Below are 18,556 nucleotides of genomic sequence, written 5' to 3' on the forward strand. Positions count from 1 at the left end.
AAAATATATAAAGAAAATTCTGTAAAAAAAGCCAAACATCATTTAGTAAAAATATTTATAAAAGAAAAATTCTATATTTATTTACACAGTTATAAACTGTTGGGTACAAAATGAACAACTCTAAAAACTAAATTATGAGATTCCAAACTCACTTTATCCCTATTTTTTTCTTTTTTTTTCTATCTGGATATGAGCTTTTAACTAAAGACCAAACTCCATTGTTTTCAGGAGGATGGAACACAGTACATGTTAAAATGTTACCATTTCTGGGTTTTGGTCAACAAAAATTCATCATCTTGCAACACTTCATCGTGTGGCTAAAATCATGATAAGTGATGGCCATAGAGCAGACGTCCAGACATTTCACTGATACCCATCAATCTGCTGGACACAGAGAGCTGAGGACAGCGAAGAAATAAAACCTTCTACAGATGGATTTATTACATGAACTGTGTATAGACTAAATGAGGAACTCACTTAAATTTATGAGCAAGGTGTGAACATTATTATTATAAAATGTTTCTGTAAACATGTCCGACTATATACTATGCAAATGAATGCCTGTGAGAACCTGATGTTTTCAAGTCAGCTCTCCTGTTTTTTTTTACAATTAAGCTGTCAGTTTAAATGTTTTTACTGAGGATTAAACAATATGTTTTTTATATTTATATATATTTATATATGTCTATATATTCGAGAGGCGTGACAGTGGTGCAGTGGGTAGCACGATCACCTCACAGCAAGAAAGTTGCTGGTTCGAGTCTCGGTTGGGTCAGTTGGCATTTCTGTGTGGATTTTTTTTTTCTCATGCTGGAAAAAGTCTTATTTGTTTTATTTTGGCTAGAATAAAATACATTTTTAAACCATTTTAGGGTCAATATTATAAGCCATCTTTCTTTTCATTTGGCTAAAAAAACGAACCATTATTACATCAATAACTTGCCTATTATCCTAATTAACCTAGTTAAGCCATTTAATGTCACTTTAAGCTGAATACTAGTCTTGAAAAATATCTAGTAGAATATTATGTACTGTCATCGTCACGATCATTAGCGATCTAGCTTGTGCAGATTGCTGGAGAATTGTATGCATCATGGATATGAACTACAACTCCCAGTAGTTTTTGCACTCATCACTTCTGCCACAGCTGACAATCATTCAGACACTGACACGCACACACAGGTGAATTTCATGACTCCTTACTTGGACTATTTATACACCTCACATTCTCACACACTGTGCTGAGTCTTGCTCACCGTTTATCCATTACACTACAAAGTGTTTCTTTGTCTTTCCGTGTTTGATCCTAGCCTTGTTTTCTTGTAAATGTTATTTGCTGCCTGTGTCGACCTCTTCGCCTGTTACTTTGACTGCGATTCTGGATCAACCCTATGATACTGTTTGAACCCATTCAACCGTTGCTTGCCTGACTTCTCTTATTAATAAACTGTGTGGATCCCCAACTCCGTTGTCAGCGTTTGACATTCAGTCACTAAAGCAAAGGTAAACAAAATCACTTATTAGAAATGACTGTAGCTATTAAAACTATTATGTTTAAAAATGTGTTGATTTTTGTTTTTGTTTTTCATTGATCAGAGATTGGAGGAAAAAATATACAGGGAGGCTAACAATTCTGACTGTATGTTCATATGTGTATTTGTATGTTTGCATATGCATTTAAATGTATATTATTTGGTTGTCTACTTAATTTACTTTGTGTATTTAACAATTATTACAGCAAGATTTTTTTTGTTTATAACAGGATGTTCTGGTGAGGTATGTGATGTGGTAGAGCTTAATTGTGTTTTTTGTTTTCTTGTCATGTGTTTAGTAGTAAAAGTAATAGTAGCAATAGTAAAACTGTATTGTCCTTGAAGGAAAGTTGTTATGGGCATCACCATATTGCTGCAGACAATCCATAAAAACAAACAATAAAAACAATACAAATACAGTCGTAACAATAATTACAATCCTAATTAAGATCAACACTTGTTGAATAAACCCACTAAAACAGCTACAAAGAATTTCTTATAACAGTTCAACCTACATTTTTGGACTCAATACTGTATCTCCCACAAGAGGAAAGCAGTTCATAATGTGTAAACAAAAAATAAGTTAGATCATATAGAATACTTTTCACCAGATTGAGGACACTAGTCTCAAATAAAACTTAAGGAATAAACAATTCATCATGCCCATCAATTTTCCATCCTGTCTTTAAGAGATGCATCAACTCAGATTTACACTGTATCCATATCTAACAACGCTTTCAAGAGCAGCGTTATAAAACAACAACAGAAAGAAGGCCGTAACCTCCATAATAAATACAATCTCTGGTGTTAACGAGAGCAAACCCACTCTATGTGCGTTTACCATGTGAAAGAATAGTCAATGTAAATGCCCAAGTACTTAAAAGTCCCTCACTGAGTATTTGGATGGTCGTGTACAACCGCTTGATAATGGTTACCTACACACTTTGGGTCAAATACCATCTCTTCAGTTTACTTAGTATTTATTTTTTAACCTATTTTTATCACACCAATCAATAAAGCGGCTTTGTTCTGACTAATTTATTAATTTCTCATTAAGTAAACTTAGTATGGCTGTCATCGGAATATTTAAAAAAAAAATTCTGTAAATTCTGTTTATTGGACCCCCTTCAGCCATGTGACATTAACCGTGCTTAATACACATACACTTCATAAACAATAACAATCAACAAAAACGTCATAGAGAGTCAGAGTCAGTGTATTTGCTCTTGGCACACTTTTGCTTCATCTACATCACATGTGCAATGGATGTCTCTAATGCTCCAGCACAAGACACACTGCGCTGCAGTGACTCTCAGTGTTAAACTCCTCTAAGGAAAACTGGACTCCATTTTTCATGCTCACAGCGCAGATGACAACTTGATACTTCCTTGGGGAAAGAGAGGTGGAGCGGAGCATTTATCTGGGGAAAAGAAAAGCCATTCCTTTAGGGTTACAGTTTGTGTTTTGTTTTCTAAAAGACTGAAGATGAAAGTCTGAAAAACTTGATTCTGTTTCATTTCAGCATTCTCATTTCATCCAGTGGTGGTGAAGGGATATTATATTGGCTTACATAGTGTATTATTTAATTAAAAAAAACACACATTTATGTTACATACACTACCTGCCAAACTTCTTGCTGTCTATCCAAGTGTTAGGAATAATAAATAATAACTTGACTTCTAGTTGATCATTTGGTATCAGAAATGGCTTAAATGAAAGCAAAAGACCTCTAGATTACGCTTACTTTACCAAAATAAAATAGGATCATGTCTTAGTTTTTAACTATTTATTAAGGACAGTAAGGTCTGACTTTGTTAAGACAAAAGTCTTGTCACGAAATAATGCCCAGTATAAAATACAAAGTCATGGTGCAGTAGAAAAAGCATTAATATTGTGTATAACTCCCATGAGTTTGGAGGACTGCATCATATCATCAGGACTGCACATACATCTCTGCAATGTCTCAAATCACTTATAGTCATCTGAAATGGCAAAGAAAGCGTTCTTGCAGGACTCCCAGAGTTCATCAAGAATTTTTAAATTCATCTTCAATGCCTCCACCTTAATCTTACCCCAGAAATGCTCATTAATGTCTGATCACTGGGCTGGCCAATCCTGAAGCACCATGACCTTCTTTGCTTTAAGGAACTTTACATGTTACCTGAAGTATGAGAAGGAGCGCTATCCTGCTCTCTCCTAGGGTTTGTAATGTAATGGGCAAGACAAATGTCTTAATACCTCAGGCTGTTGATGTTGCCATCCACTCAGCTGATCTCTCACATGCCCCATAATGAATGCAACCCCAAACCATGATTTTTCCTTCACCAAACTGGACTGTTTTCTGTGTGAATCTAGAGTCCATGCGGGTTCCAATAGGTCTTCTGCAGTATTTGTGATGATTTAACAGATGATTGATGAAAAAAATACTTTCTGCCACTTTTCCAAATGATTAACTAGAAGTCAAGTTATTATATGTTGCTCTTACAACTGGGATCGACGACAACCCGACTTTTGTTAGGTTGTGTATAGTAGCATAACTGTTGGCACCAATTGCCTATTTCCCAAAGATTTAATCTTAAAATAAATAAAATAATCTGCAATAAAAAAAATGTAGTTGAAATCAAAAAGGAATTAATTATGAATGAAACAAATATATCTATTTAATGATTAAATTACATTTAATTACATTTAATAATCTACAAGTAAAAACACCTTTTTACAGAACTGTGTATTTGTATGAGCCATGTGACCCAGAGGTCAAGTGCTGCTAGCTGGCCTGTAGAAGAAGGTCAGAATAGACTCTCGTGTTTTAAATGTTTGCCAAACATCAAACTAAGCTTTCTCATTACCACATCTATCACCTCAACCTCTATTGCTCACCCTGTGAAAATGTACACACCTCAGTGGATGGAAACTGAACTGGTAATCAAGAAAACACGGAGCAAATTATGACAGCACCAGCGCTACAGTTCATAGACATCAGCTAAAGGAACTCATATTGACCATTCAAACCTCTTGTGAATGATTTCAGAGGAGAATCTGCTTGAAAGCAGACAAAAAATCGGATACAGAGAGAGAACAAACTGTACCTGACACAAACTGCCCTTGATGATAAAGATGAGAGATAATCATAAACACCAACTGCTCAGCTCACTTGTTTTGTCGGTTGTTTTGTTTTCTTTTGCAGGACGAGTGCAGTATGTTCTTAGCTGGATTTTTTTTTTACTTCATTTTGTAATTTTTACCTAAATTAAATAATATTTAGTAGTACCTATTTTTGCAAGGATCCAGCTTGTTTCGTATAATAAACTAAATGTACAACAGTCTTTCCAGGTCAGTGTACTCTGACAGACATATGGTCTAGTTTTTTGCGATTCCGTGATCGCTGAATCCAACGCAAAATCAACAAAAGTCGAATTTTTTTTTTCAATCCTGCAAAATTCTTAATTAAATCGCAAAAAAAATTAAATAACATCCAATTACAAATTATATATTCAAATGGTATTTATTTCAGTTTGCAATTTAATGTTTTATGTGACTTATAGACGTTGCATACACAGCGCAAGCAATGTAATTGAGTGTCTCTCGAGAAATTCCACCTCAACTGCATCCTTACAATTATTACATTACATGGACGTTGGCAAAATTGTTTTGCAGCCTGTGCAGTTAGCAGACGCGGATGAACCGCGAGTGATTTACATGTGAAGTCAGTGCAGAGATTGGATTAGGCATCCTATGATGCAAATTGGCCGTTCATGCGTTTGACATGCTTCAGACTGCAAAAGAAAGTTTGAGCAAACAAATCGCAACCGTGACTGAGTTGAAGGAAATTTTTGTACTTTACATGTATGGCTGGTAATTTGTTGTGTGTAGATATTTTTGTTTAACTCTTTCCCTGCAGTTAACGAGAGAAAACCCTTCCCTGCTATTGACGAGTTTTACAGCAATCTTTGTTTCAGGTGTATTATGGTAGGGGAAGCCAAAACATGTCCTGAGTAAGGTAGGCTACATGTCAGATGCTCTGGTGAGTGAAATCTGAGTAAAGTAAAATCGTGGATAAAAATAAGAGTTATGCAACCTTCCTTTGGTTTAATCCATAGTCAATACTGAAGCCAAATCTAAAACTTATCTAACAAAATAACTCGTGCTAGATTCACACCAGACACGAAAGAAGCATCTAGCGCGAGTGATTTACCTGTTAAGTCAATGCAAAGGCACGAATAGATATCCTGCGGTGCTATTAGAGCAAAAGACGCAAATTGCAAAAATGGCGCAATGCGAATGGCGCGTTACACTTGAATGGTGCGATACACACGAATGGCGCGATACACACAAACTGAGCGATTTGCGCGTTTGCTGCACTTGACACGCGAATCGCTCGAGTTCGAAAATCTGAACTTCAGCAAACGTTCGCGCCGCTTAAACCAATCAGGTGCTTGCTTTTGTGGTGGCATGATTATGACGTAGCGCCTGTTGTTGGTGTACCGGGGGACATTCATCAAACTGGGCTCTGCTCAGTCAGAAGCACCGCTGAAAGCCTCAATCATTTAGGTTAAGTTTCTGGAAGGGTTTCTGAGCTCACAGAGCTTGGTGCACCTCTGAAAGGATCTATTGGACTCAGACACTGCTCCAAACAAATCAACGCTGTTTTTCAGTGTTCATAAAGCACACAAACACAGGTATTTTCTCAATAAAATACATGTTAGCCATTTAGCATCAAAGCTACAAGACAGAAGACCTGCCCATCACGTAAAACTGCATCTGTTCTGAAGAGAATTTGATGCACAAATGAAGCAGATTTGACTCGCAAATAAAGCGGATTTCGATGCGCGAATGAAAGTTTGAGTAAACTAAAATGTTTATGCGTCTGCTTACGCATGAATAGCTCGATTTATCTGCGCGTTCTGCATCTGGTGTGAACTTAGCATTACAATAATGATCCAAAAATCCAAATTTATATGTTATAGAAAAATATAAAATACACATTTTAAAAAAAGATGAAAAATCAAGAGATGCAGAAAAAAAAATTATAAAATTGTAGGCTGTAGTTTCTTTTTGCAATTTTTTTGATTGAATTTAATTGTATTATCTTTTAATTTCTAAATATATTTTTGACTAATATATTATTTTAATAAATATATCTGTTTAATAAATCTGTTTTGTTTAAATGCAACAAAATATATTGCCTATATTCACTGAGAAATAGAGAAATAGATACAAATAATCATTTTCAAATTGGGGTGTACTCAATTATGCTGAGCTCTGTATATCGAATTTTGTTAAAATTCTATATCCATAATATTGAGATGTATTGTTGGTTTTAATTGAGATGTATTGTTGGTGGCTGTATACAGGTGTTGGACTGATTGGGTAGCTTTAAAAGGACATTGGAAAATTAAGTTCCATTTAAAATGATTTAAGATCTACAAGTCAACATTTCAGTGAATTTAAGACTTTTAAAGGCCTAACAATTTGTTTTTCAAATTTAAGGCATCTTTTTAAGACCCCGTGGATACCCTGTGTACCCTGTTGTTTTTGAATATTTATTATTATTATTATTATTATTATTATTATTAATATTATTATTATCATCATCATTTTCCTTTTTTTCTATTGATGTTCTTTCATTTCTGTTTATTCTTCTCTGTATTAAATATCATTAATGTTAACAGTTACAGAATTGTATTCTGAAATGTATAGAAAGTCAGCAGAACAAATTTCTCCTAGCATAGCTCTGTATTGCAATTGTTGACAATTGAAAAAAAAAAAAAGTTATATGTAAATGTGACTGAACAGAAGACCGTATTACTAGTACAAATATGGAGGACAAAAACCTCACTTGAGGTTTACAACATCTGAACAGTGCCTTTAGATGTGATTTCTCTATTGACTCTGAGTTGTGCAGTATCTTTTTTAATAAAATGTTGTTTATTCCTTAAATGTTCATATGGATTTTTCTATTGTTGTTTTCTCTACATCAGAAACACACATTTAATTGTCTCTAGAATAAACGGCAACATGGTGCATGGAATGATGGGCAGCGTTCACTGCCTTTTCTTTAACAAAACAAATGAGACAAAAAAAAAAAAAAAAATCAATAAACCTTTCAGACACTGCATCCATTTGGCAGAGCTGTTCCAGCCCAACTTTCTCAAATGACAGGGAAAAGAGGTGGTGGGGAAAAAGGGGAAAGCAATAAGAAATGCTATCAGGTTACTACCTATCTGTGCGATCATCAGCTCAGAGAAAGAAACAGCAGATTGCTGCAGATGAGAACACAATCACTGTAAATCACAGATCATGGATATGTTAAATGTGATTGCTCTGGTAACAAATCTTTTTCCTAATCCTTATGTTTGTGATAATTTCATGTAAAAATACCAAGCATAATGTTATTTAAAGAATAGATAAAAGTGAAGCATAAAGCCAAACATACAGTTGAAGTCAGAATTATTTGCCCTCCTGAATTATTAGCCGCTGGTATATTTTTCCCAATGTCATCTTTTCAAGATATTTCTAAACATAATAGTTTAATAACTCATTTCTTTAATCTTTGCCATGATGACAGTACTTAATATTTTACTGATATATTTTAAGATACTAGTATTCAGCTTAAAGTGCCTTTTAAAGGCTTAACTAGGTTAATTAGGTTAACTAGCCAAGTTAGGGTAATTAGGCAAGTTATTGTATAGTGGTTTGTTCTGTAGACTATCTATTCAATTATTCAATCATTTTCTTTTCAGCTTAGTCCCTTTATCAATCTATGGTTCCCACAGTGGAATGAACCACCAACTTATCCAGCATATGGTTTATGCAGCGGATAAAACATCCATACACACTGATTCACACACATACACTACGGCCAATTTAGCTTACCCAATTCAAGTAAAAAGCGAGTTTGGCATGCTGTCCTAGGAGAGAGCCCTTAGCAAGGAAAATTCTTAAGCTTGGGGCTCCTTCACATTTTATCGAGAGAAGGGGGAGTCTGAGCTCAAGTAGGTCTCAAGAGCGTGTATTTATTTAAGAAAGAGGGGAAGGAGGGCTGGATGAGGGGATTCTTAAAGACGCAGATAAGGTAAAAAAAGGTAAGGAAATACGGCTATTTATTCATCTGATTTGTATATCATGTGATTGCTTAGCGGGACCCGCTGTGGTCAATCATAAGCATGTGATCCTCTTGAAATTAGTTTATATACTGTAAACTTCACATATTTTGGTTTAGTCCCTGATTTATCAGGGGTCACCACAGTGGAATAAACTGACAATTATTCTGGCATATGTTTTATGAGGCAGATGCCCTTTCAGCCACATCACAGCACTGGGAAACACCCATATACTGTCTCAATCACACACACACTCATACATTTCAATCAATTTAGTTTAACCAATTCTCCTGTATGAATATCTGTGGTTCTTGAGGTCAAAAAAGTAATAAAGAACTAAGATGTGCAAATTTGTTTATGTTTTTCACCAAAAAATAAAAAATAAAACAAATAAGGAAAAAAAGAAAATAGTGCTTTATACTATGAGAAAATTTGCCACTAAATGAGTCATTTTAGGCTAAAATAATCTGAAATTTTGCACACAAAATCCAGGTGGGACACAAAGTATTTAACAGCTACAGCCTGGCGACTGCATTTGAAAGGCATGTAAAAAAACAAATTGTGAAAAGAATAAAACAGCAGTGTAAAATAGCCTAACCAACATGATAAAAACCACAGTATAAAAAATAAAACACATCTTGATAAAAGGGAGGTTGAATTTGAAACAATCTGACAAACAGAAATTGCTGATATTCTTAAACAAGTAATATAAAATCCCCTGACTTTCAAAATGGACCTTTTAAGAAGTTTCATGACCATGGGAACCCAGTAAATTCATCAGCAGCATGTTGACTCTGTGCTCAAGCAGATGTGGTTCCCCTTACCGTGATGGTTCTCCTCCGACTGGTTGAATCCGCACAACTGGCAGATGGAGCGAACCCAGCGGTTCATCTCCTCCTCAGTTTCAGCAACCAGGTAGAAGGTCCTCTCTGCCGTCTTGATGTCAAAGACAAAGCTGTCCTGAAACTCCTTGCGCTTGAAGGTGAGGCCTGCGTCCACCTGCTCGCAGCAGTGCAGGTCAATGATGCGGATGGGCTTTTTGGCATGATCGCTCTTGTAATACTCCAACACATCCGGGTCTCCGCTCATGCGGCCGCTGCGCAGGATGAACCAGCGCTTCTTCCATGCCTGAGGAGAAATACAAACAATCATGATTGAGGAAACAATCAATTTAGATATCACCGAACAACGATTTGCAAACTATTATATTAAAAGCATTAGATTAGAAAAAAGTCAAGACAAACTTTGATGTTGGCTTGACAATCACACTGTTAACTATTTCCTGAAGAATTTAAAGTTTACAGTAACTTACTGGCAGCAGTTGGCCAGTAACTTAATGTAAATCCGAGGATCTCAACATATATCATTAAGGGGCCCACCTCCTTCTCTAATAAATTTTTGAAGGCCTACCTGTAGACGGACGGACGGACGGACGGACGGACAGACAGATATATAGATAGATAGATAGACAGACAGACAGACAGACAGACAGACAGACTGACAGACAGACAGACAGACTATTCACTACTAAAACACCACAGAGTCTCGCTAGATCCTCCTGGACGGATGCATGTTCATTATAAAACACTGTTAGGACATTAATTTGGACAACTGTATCTAGTAGATATATGAAAGTGTTCACCAAAGAGAGCACACATAGTTTGTAAATCAATGGGCTTGATCTACTCTGATACACTATGAGTTACAGGTTATTATAAGTAGCTGGTTATTAAAACTAATTATCGTTACCTTTGCATTTGTTTGATGGCTTGCTTTGTAAACTGAGAATGTACTCCTAATTGGTTTGCAGCGGTTATGTCGGAATTTAACAGTGAGGCTGCTTTTGCACTGAGTCCGAAGTAATCAATAAACAAAAAATGCCATTAGTTCAAACACTTTAAAATAACATATTCAATAATAAAATCAAACAATAAACGCTTTTCACAAGCCTGTTATGACGCTTTTAATGGTCATCGGCATCTTAAGTCCTTAAAAGTTTTCAATATTTAGTTTTAAAAAATAAATAAACGAAAATTTATATGTATTTACGTATGCAGTATATTATCTTTGCATTAAATTACAAAAAGAAAAAAAAAATACCGTTTATGTGAGGTGTTGCAAATGTAGCATTTATGATCTCACAATGGTCAGCCTGATCTCACGAGAAAACAAATATTTTATGTTTTGTCAGTTTAGTGGCTAATTCATACAAGTTCAGTCGCAAGAAAATGTACAATTTTAAAAAGGAGGCACCCAACCCCACCTCTAAACCAAACCGTCATTGGGTGATGAGCAAATTGTACTGAATTGTACAAATTAGATTATATGAATTTATACGATTTTGCCATAAAATCAAAAAGTTACATATTGCTGTGAGATGATGTTGGATAGGATAGTAAATTTTGACGTTATTCTCTCCTCTGGCTGCCATCATCAGTTTCACACTATTTTTTTCCTTTTTCTCAAAGTCTTGATAACACCATTAAGGTTAATAGGATTATAAAAAATATATATATATATTTGTGGTATTCTCCCATTCGCTGTGCTCTAATTTTTCACAACTATGACGACTTCTGCTACTGAGAAACCTGGAAATGTGAAAAGGGTCTATTATAGTTTACTATTTAAACCACTGAGGCCTCAGTGATCCTACAGGTAGGCTGTTTAAAATTAACCATCTGAGAATAAAGACGATGTTTAGAAAACACCAATTCAAAATTAATACATTTGTTTGAATGTTTGTTAGTTGGTTTGTTTGAAGCTAACTGAAATTAAGCACTTTATTAAATGTAGTAAAATAATTAGATTTTGTTTAAATGTACAAACTGTCACCCGACAATACAAAGACTTTGGTAAGCAAATCAATGCAAAGGAAGATTCTGCTTGACCTGTGTATTTAAAAGTGAAGGGGACACTATACTATCAGTGGGCGCCGTCTTTCGGATGAGACATTAAACCAAGGTCCTGACTCTCTGTGGTCATTAAAAATCCCATGGCACTTCTCGTAAAGAGTGGAGGTGTAACCCTGGTGTCCCTCAATCGGCCCTTACAATTATGGCCTCCCAATCATCCCAATCCACTAAATTGGCTCTGTCACTATCTCTCCAGAACACACGTTACATTATATTACATTACATTCAGCAATGAACACCACGGTTTTTGGGACAATTTTTATAGCCAGAATTTCAAAGCGCAGCCTTGGGCTGGAGGGGGTCTAGCTCAGGCACCACAAGACTTCATCTCTGTTATTCGCAGACGATATTGTTGTGTTGGCTTCATCAAACATGGACCTTCAGCATGTATTGGGGTGGTTTGCTGCCGAGTGTGACGCAGCTGGGATGGGAATCGGCACCTAAAAGTCCGAGGCCATGGTGCTCCACCGGAAAAAGGTGGTTTGCCATCTCCATATTGGAGGAACGTCCTACCCCAGGTGGAGGAGTTCAAGGGTTTTGTTCACGAGTGAGGGAAGGATGGAACGTGAGATTGACAAGAAGATTGGTGCAGCGGCGGCAGTAATGCAGTCGATGTATCGGTCTGTTGCGGTAAAGAAGGAGCTGAGCCAAAAGGCAAATCTCTTGATTTACCAGTCAATCTACGTTCCTACTCTCACCTATGGTCATGACCTTTAGGTCATGACTGCAAAGCCAAGATCTGGCATACAATCAACTGAAATGAGTTTACTTCTTAGGGTGGCATGGCACATCCTTATAGATTAAGGTTAAGGAGCTGTCACCGGAGAAGAGCTCGGAGTAGAGCCGCTGCTCCTCCACATCGAGAGAAGTCAGCTGAGGTGGCTCTGGCATCTGTTTCGAATGCCTCCTAGACGCCTACCTAGGGAGGTGTTCCAGCCATGTCCCACAGGGAGAAGGCCTTAGGGAAAACTCAGGACACGCTGACGGGACTACCTCGGAATCCCCCGGAGAAGCTGGAGGAAGTGTCTTGGGAGAGGGAAGTCTGGAGTTCTCTCCTATGACTGCTGCCCCCACGACCTGGCCTCGGATAAGTGGACAAAAATGAGATGAGGTAATATTTTCTGTTTATTTTCAAAAATTATTAAATAAATTAAGAAATTACCCATGGCAACTATGTAATACAGTTTGGTATATTTACCTTTGGCCAACGGCTTTCAAAGATATTTGGGTTTTGGACCTTCATACAAAAAAAAGTTTGGGCACCCCATAAGACGACCCCAAACATAGGAGGCTGATTTTAGGAGAACATTTCAGACGGCATTTGGAGGTTTTTGCATCTGAACTTTTTAATTGTCACAGTATTGTAGCTTTAAAATCAAATAAAACATGAAGCTACTATATTTTGTTGTTAACATTTAGTGGCAAAATCTATTTTTGCATGCTTCTTTCATTTTAATAAGTCAATTGTATTTCTTAATCTCATTTTACTGTTCATTTTAAACAGAAACATGAAGCCCCTCATTCAACGTAAAACCAACAGTTAACAAAGTCTTCAGTTTGTGTTTGTGCTTCGTTTACACTGATCAAAAACACGATTTGGTGTGTTTCTGTGGGTGTGTGTTCCACTTTAAGTGTGTGTTTTATTTGAGACAGGTGCAACTCCCACACACCGTTTCCTGCTCAGACAGAGCTCTGAGGGGGGAGACAAACAGACACGCACACATGCACACACGCACACACACACATACACACACGATCGCAAGCGTCTGCTGTTTGATGATCCATAAAATCTGACGTGACTCACAAACACACATTACGCTTCATCTGCAAACACCAGGATTTCCCAATTGTCCACAAACACACAGGTGCTTCATGTGTAGTAGACGGGACTTTCCCTTTCCCCATTTGAATGTAAATTGATGTCTCTGCTATAAAAAGAGGCAGAAAAACACCAAAGCACCAAATGCAAAAGCAGTTATTAAATCTAAATAAATAAAATGGGTGTATTTTGGGCAGTTCAGGGCTGCAGCCAATTAGAAAGCGGAGCACAGGTGAGGGCGGGGCTGCGTCTGAAGCTTTGTCGTCATGCACTGACACAAAAACAGTTTTGTAATGATGCTATAGGCTGTTTGCAATCACATGGTGACATGTGAAATTCAGATCAAGGGCAGGAAGTAAAAACTAAACGGGAGGCATAGAGGAAAGTCAGTATTTTTATGATTTATACCATATATCAATAGAGATCTACATAGAAAAAATAACCACATACTGTATGTTGGGCACAATCCTTATACTATGAAGAGCACAGAGTTTTCTATTCAACTCATACTTGCCTATCATCAAGGCGGTAGATACTGTAGGCCATGACATGGAAAAATATTATAGTAAATGCTGTAGTACAGGCATTCTCAACCGGTGGGCCTCAGCGATCCTGTACGTAGGCCGTGAGATTCTGACTCTGCAAAAACAGCCTCACTGTTAAATACAGACGTACTGTAACTGTGGCTTAAATTTCCAATCGCTGTGTGTCAACTGGGACCACGTTCTCAGTTGTATAACAACAGTCACACAAATGTAAAGGTAACGATGATTAGAGTTATAATAGCTCGAGCATACCACACGTCTGCGCCTCGTACTGTATCAGAGTCAAACAAGTCCGTTGATTAACAAACTATCCGCATAGTTGTCTAAATTAAGGTCTTGTGAGTGCTTTATAATTGATGCATGTCTGTACAGAAGGATTTAGCAAGAAGTCAGTCTAATTTAAAGCAGCAGCAGTTTTTTGTTTGTTTTTTAGTCCTGTCAGGTTCCTTTACTGAAGAAAAGGCCCAAATACTCCGCCGTAGTAAAGAATAATTGTATTAGAGAATTCAGGGGAGCTTTGAATCTGTCTGTGCGGTTATTTATTTTAACTATATATAATTATATATATATATATATATATATATATATATATATATATATATATATATATATATATATATATATGAGCAATATCACACACGTAGCAGTGCGATATGGCTGTATATCAGCACTGGTTGGAGGCGTGCATTGGCACGAGGCCGCAGGCTGAGTGCCTTAATGCCCCCACCAGTGCCGATATACAGCCAAATCGCACTGCTACGAGTGTGATATTGCGTTTATACAACAGTTTGACGGCATAATTGTGTATATAAAAAAAAACCAAACATGGAGAGTCTCAAAAACTATTTTGTATGAGGAACTACTTTCTTCTGGATTCAAATCATAAGCTGACAGTTAAACAGTTGAGCATGCATCTTTTAAACTTTAGATCTGTAGTGTTTGCTTTTTGCTGGATGCATGTGGGCGGAGTAATACACAAAGGGTAAAGAGGCTGTAGGAGTTCTGATATTGCAGAATATTGCACGGCTATCAGCCAATCAGATTCGAGAACCAGACAGAACTGTTGTATAAATATAAATATATATATATATAAAATAAAATAAATATGGTTGATGCAGATGGTCTGTTTAACCGTTTTCTCGCTAGATAAGCGTTCAGTTTTTCCACTTACAAAATTCGCCACAAAAATAGAAAATACACCATGCTGTGACACACCCAACTCTTAAAGGGAATGGGAGATGATACTCTAATTGGTTTAATAAATGTTATGCTCAAAACACACCCATAACTCATTAAGAGAATAAGCAAAAGTGGATTCAGACACGATCTTAATGCTTTTGCGCCATGCGCTTTAGACTTTGCGCCTAGATTATTAATATAGTGCCATATTAAAATAATGTCATGATGCAACTTAAAAGCAGAAATAAGTGAGAAAAAAAATATAATTCACAAAATACGGGAAACTGTCAATTTACAGACATTTTTTTTAAGTGTTTTCTTTTAAAAATGAATAATGCGGCAAAAACATGATCAGCACATTATCCAATAAAAATGTTAGATTGATTGACAGATTATCTAAAGTATTATAAATAAAGATAGAAAAAACTACTTACAAAACTGTGTTTGTCTGTGCTAAGACACACAAACATGCAAGCATAAATCGGTAGACTTTAGATGTGTGTGATGTCCAGTGCTGAGAGTTATTTCAGTCCGGACAGAAAGTACAGAGAGAAACAGCCCGGATGATGGAAAGAGGTTGAGTGGCCCAATGCCAGAAGTTTACTTCCGCCCCACATCTCTCTCTCTCTGCTGACACACAGGATCCCACAGGCTCTCTTTCCTCCATCAACACACACACACACACACACACAGACAAACACAGAGATGGAGCTCCTCCACCAAGGCCAGTGTTTGAGTGAGCGAGAGCTGCTCTACACCCCCGCTCTTTCCGCATCAGCCTCACTGTCCAGCCCGGAAGAGTCGAATGAATCCCGACACACATCCTGCGTTTGCTTAAGCCTGCTGCTGACCTCCTCACACTGGCTAGTGCACACTGTTTAGTGCACACCACACACACACACACACACACACATATATATATATATATATATATATATATATATATATATATATATATATATATATATTTTTTTTTTTTTTTTTTTTTTTTTTTTTTTTTTGACAGATACTTGTTTAAAATGAGCTAAAAATTACACAGTGAAAATTGTGAAGGTATAGTTCACCCAAAAATCTTTCTGTGCACACAATATTTTGCACTATATACAGTGGTCCCTAGTTATTCGCGGGAGTTATGCTGTAAAGATAACCTGTGATAGCTGAAATATGCAAAGTAATCAGCTTTATTTTTTACAATTATTATATATGTTTTAAGGCTGTAAAACCCCTCACTACACACTTTATACACTTTTCTCAGACGAGCATTAACATTTTCTCACTTTTCTCTCTTGTTTAAACACACTAAAAGTTCAAACCTTCATAGAAAAATAAGTCCAATATTACAAAATGAAACCAAAGATCAAAACTTGTTGTCAAGCGCAAACATTCAAAGGATTTATACAGCTTTTTAGCTTTTGTGTGGATAATGTTGGCATCCAGTGTAATGATCTTTTTTCCTGCAGTCCCTGATAAACAAAACTAAAGCAGACACCATACTTGAGGGCATGCGCTACACACATGATAGTTGAAAGTTAGGCACACCAATTACGCACATTCGCATATATTTTAAAATAAAATTATTTCAGATGGTGCTCTGTGGCGCGGCAGAAATATGAACAGTGTCCTGAGTCGTGTCTGGGCATCCGCTTTTCTTTACCACATTACACAACATCTGAAATGTTATTTTGGTCATTCTAAAATGCCTTTGCCAAAGTCTGTTATCAAAGTGGTTCAGTTTTATTACTTGCCAGAACTGTCTTGATTGCCTGTGTTCACATTGGGTGGTCTAAAAGCCAGTTATGGTGGCATTCATTGGATTTCGACTCTATTATCTGAGAGGAATTTAATTTATTATACTATTTTTACCTTTTATAGGTGTATGTAATTTATTATATTAAGTGTTAGCGCTGCAGACTGATGATTAACAGTATGAACATTACACATTTGACCTCTTTCCAACAGGGAAAACCAGCAACCATCAAGAATGCATGATTATATGATGTCAGGGCTTTGCAATCAACAGATGTCATTGATGTCAATGGGGCAAAAACACAAGAAAAGGGTAGTACATTTTCCCTGAGTGTTGAGTTTTTGTAAATTGTCAGTGCATTTTCCTAAAATATGTGTCAAAATAAGATTTGCCACAAAAAATCATTCAATTTGCTAAAACACAGAGAAAGTTATGGCCAAATTAAGACTCTAAATCACCCCAGAGTGGATTAAAACATCCCCAACAGCACACAAGGGTTGAAAACTGGCTCAATATGTTCCTTTTTATCACAGTAAATTATAATTCCTTGCCAAATTTTATTATAATTTTAATTTTTAACTTGACGAGTGTCAAAAATGTTGCTTAACAATTGAGGAAAACAGGAATATTAGTTTGTCGTCGAACAGAAATGTTGTATTCTGTTTACAGAAATAGTATTTTGGCTTCTGCATGAAATAACCCACAGTATATTAACATTATCCGCCTTGTAACCTGTGAATCTGACCGCTATCAAATACTCAGAAGTGAGGATGTGTTGACAGATCATTTCTGCAAAACAGGAAATTACCATTGACTCAGAGTTCAGATGCAAATTAAATTTTAAATATTGGGGAAGCGACATTATTTTGGGTTCTGTTTTGCTTCACGCTTTACATTGCACAATGGTAAATATGCCTGCTAATTGTTTTGTTTGACAGTCTATGAAATTTTATGATACGCCTGTCTTTTCCTCAAACACACTCATGTGCAAACACACAGGTGCGTCATGTGTTGTAGATGGGAATGTCCCTCATTTGAATGTAAATTGACAGTTTTGCTTCAAGAACAGAAACGGAATGAACAATGAAGCTGAACATGGCATTTTTTAACAGTCATACAAACGATGAATGACTTTGCTACAATAACTGTATGACTTGTTACTTTGTTAAAAAACTAAATCTGGTCAAGCAAAATAATCTGCCAATGGGGTAAGCAAATTAATCTTGTTTTTTCTTTTGACGTAAGATTATTTTGCTTACCCCATTGGCAGATTATTTTGCTTGTTTTAAGGAAAAACTCACTTAATATTGGCACATTATTTCTCAAAACAAGACGATATGTTTTGCTTGTCTAGAAAATGTTTCTTGATATAAGAAATTTTAGATATTTAGACTAGAAACAAGACAAAAAATCTAAGTAAGAAAAGCATTTAAAGGCTTAGTTAGGTTAATTAGGTTAATTAGGCAGATTAGGGTAATTAGGCAAGTGATTGTATAACGATTATTATTTTTTGCAATCAAAAAATATATACAGTTGAAGTCAGAATTATCAGCCCCCCTTTGATTTTTCTTCTTTTTTAAATATTTCCCAAATAATGATTAACAGAGCAAAAAAAATTTCACAGTATGTCTGATAAATTTTTTTCGTCTGGAGAAAGTCTTATTTGTTTTATTTTGGCAAAAATAAAAGCAGTTTTTAAAATTTTTAAATACCGATTTA

General features: G+C 36.3%; 1 protein-coding gene across 4 annotated transcripts in view; it reads right to left on the minus strand.

Moving 5' to 3' along the window:
* gab2 (GRB2-associated binding protein 2) overlaps positions 1–18,556 on the minus strand; it is a 153,106-nt gene that overhangs the window by 73,658 nt on the left and 60,892 nt on the right. For all 4 annotated transcript variants that reach the window (XR_015509054.1, XR_015509053.1, XR_015509055.1 and 1 more), the window contains exon 2: positions 9,460–9,763. Coding sequence is in view for 1 of the 4 variants with exons in the window: in XM_087283714.1 (XP_087139840.1) it covers positions 9,460–9,763 (304 nt within the window). In the remaining 3 variants the exon portion in view is untranslated. The remainder of the gene's footprint in view (positions 1–9,459; positions 9,764–18,556) is intronic.

Source organism: Danio rerio, chromosome 15 (genome assembly GCF_052040795.2).
Source record: "Danio rerio strain M-AB ecotype USA chromosome 15, GRCz13ab, whole genome shotgun sequence".
NCBI classification, from domain to species: domain Eukaryota; kingdom Metazoa; phylum Chordata; class Actinopteri; order Cypriniformes; family Danionidae; genus Danio; species Danio rerio.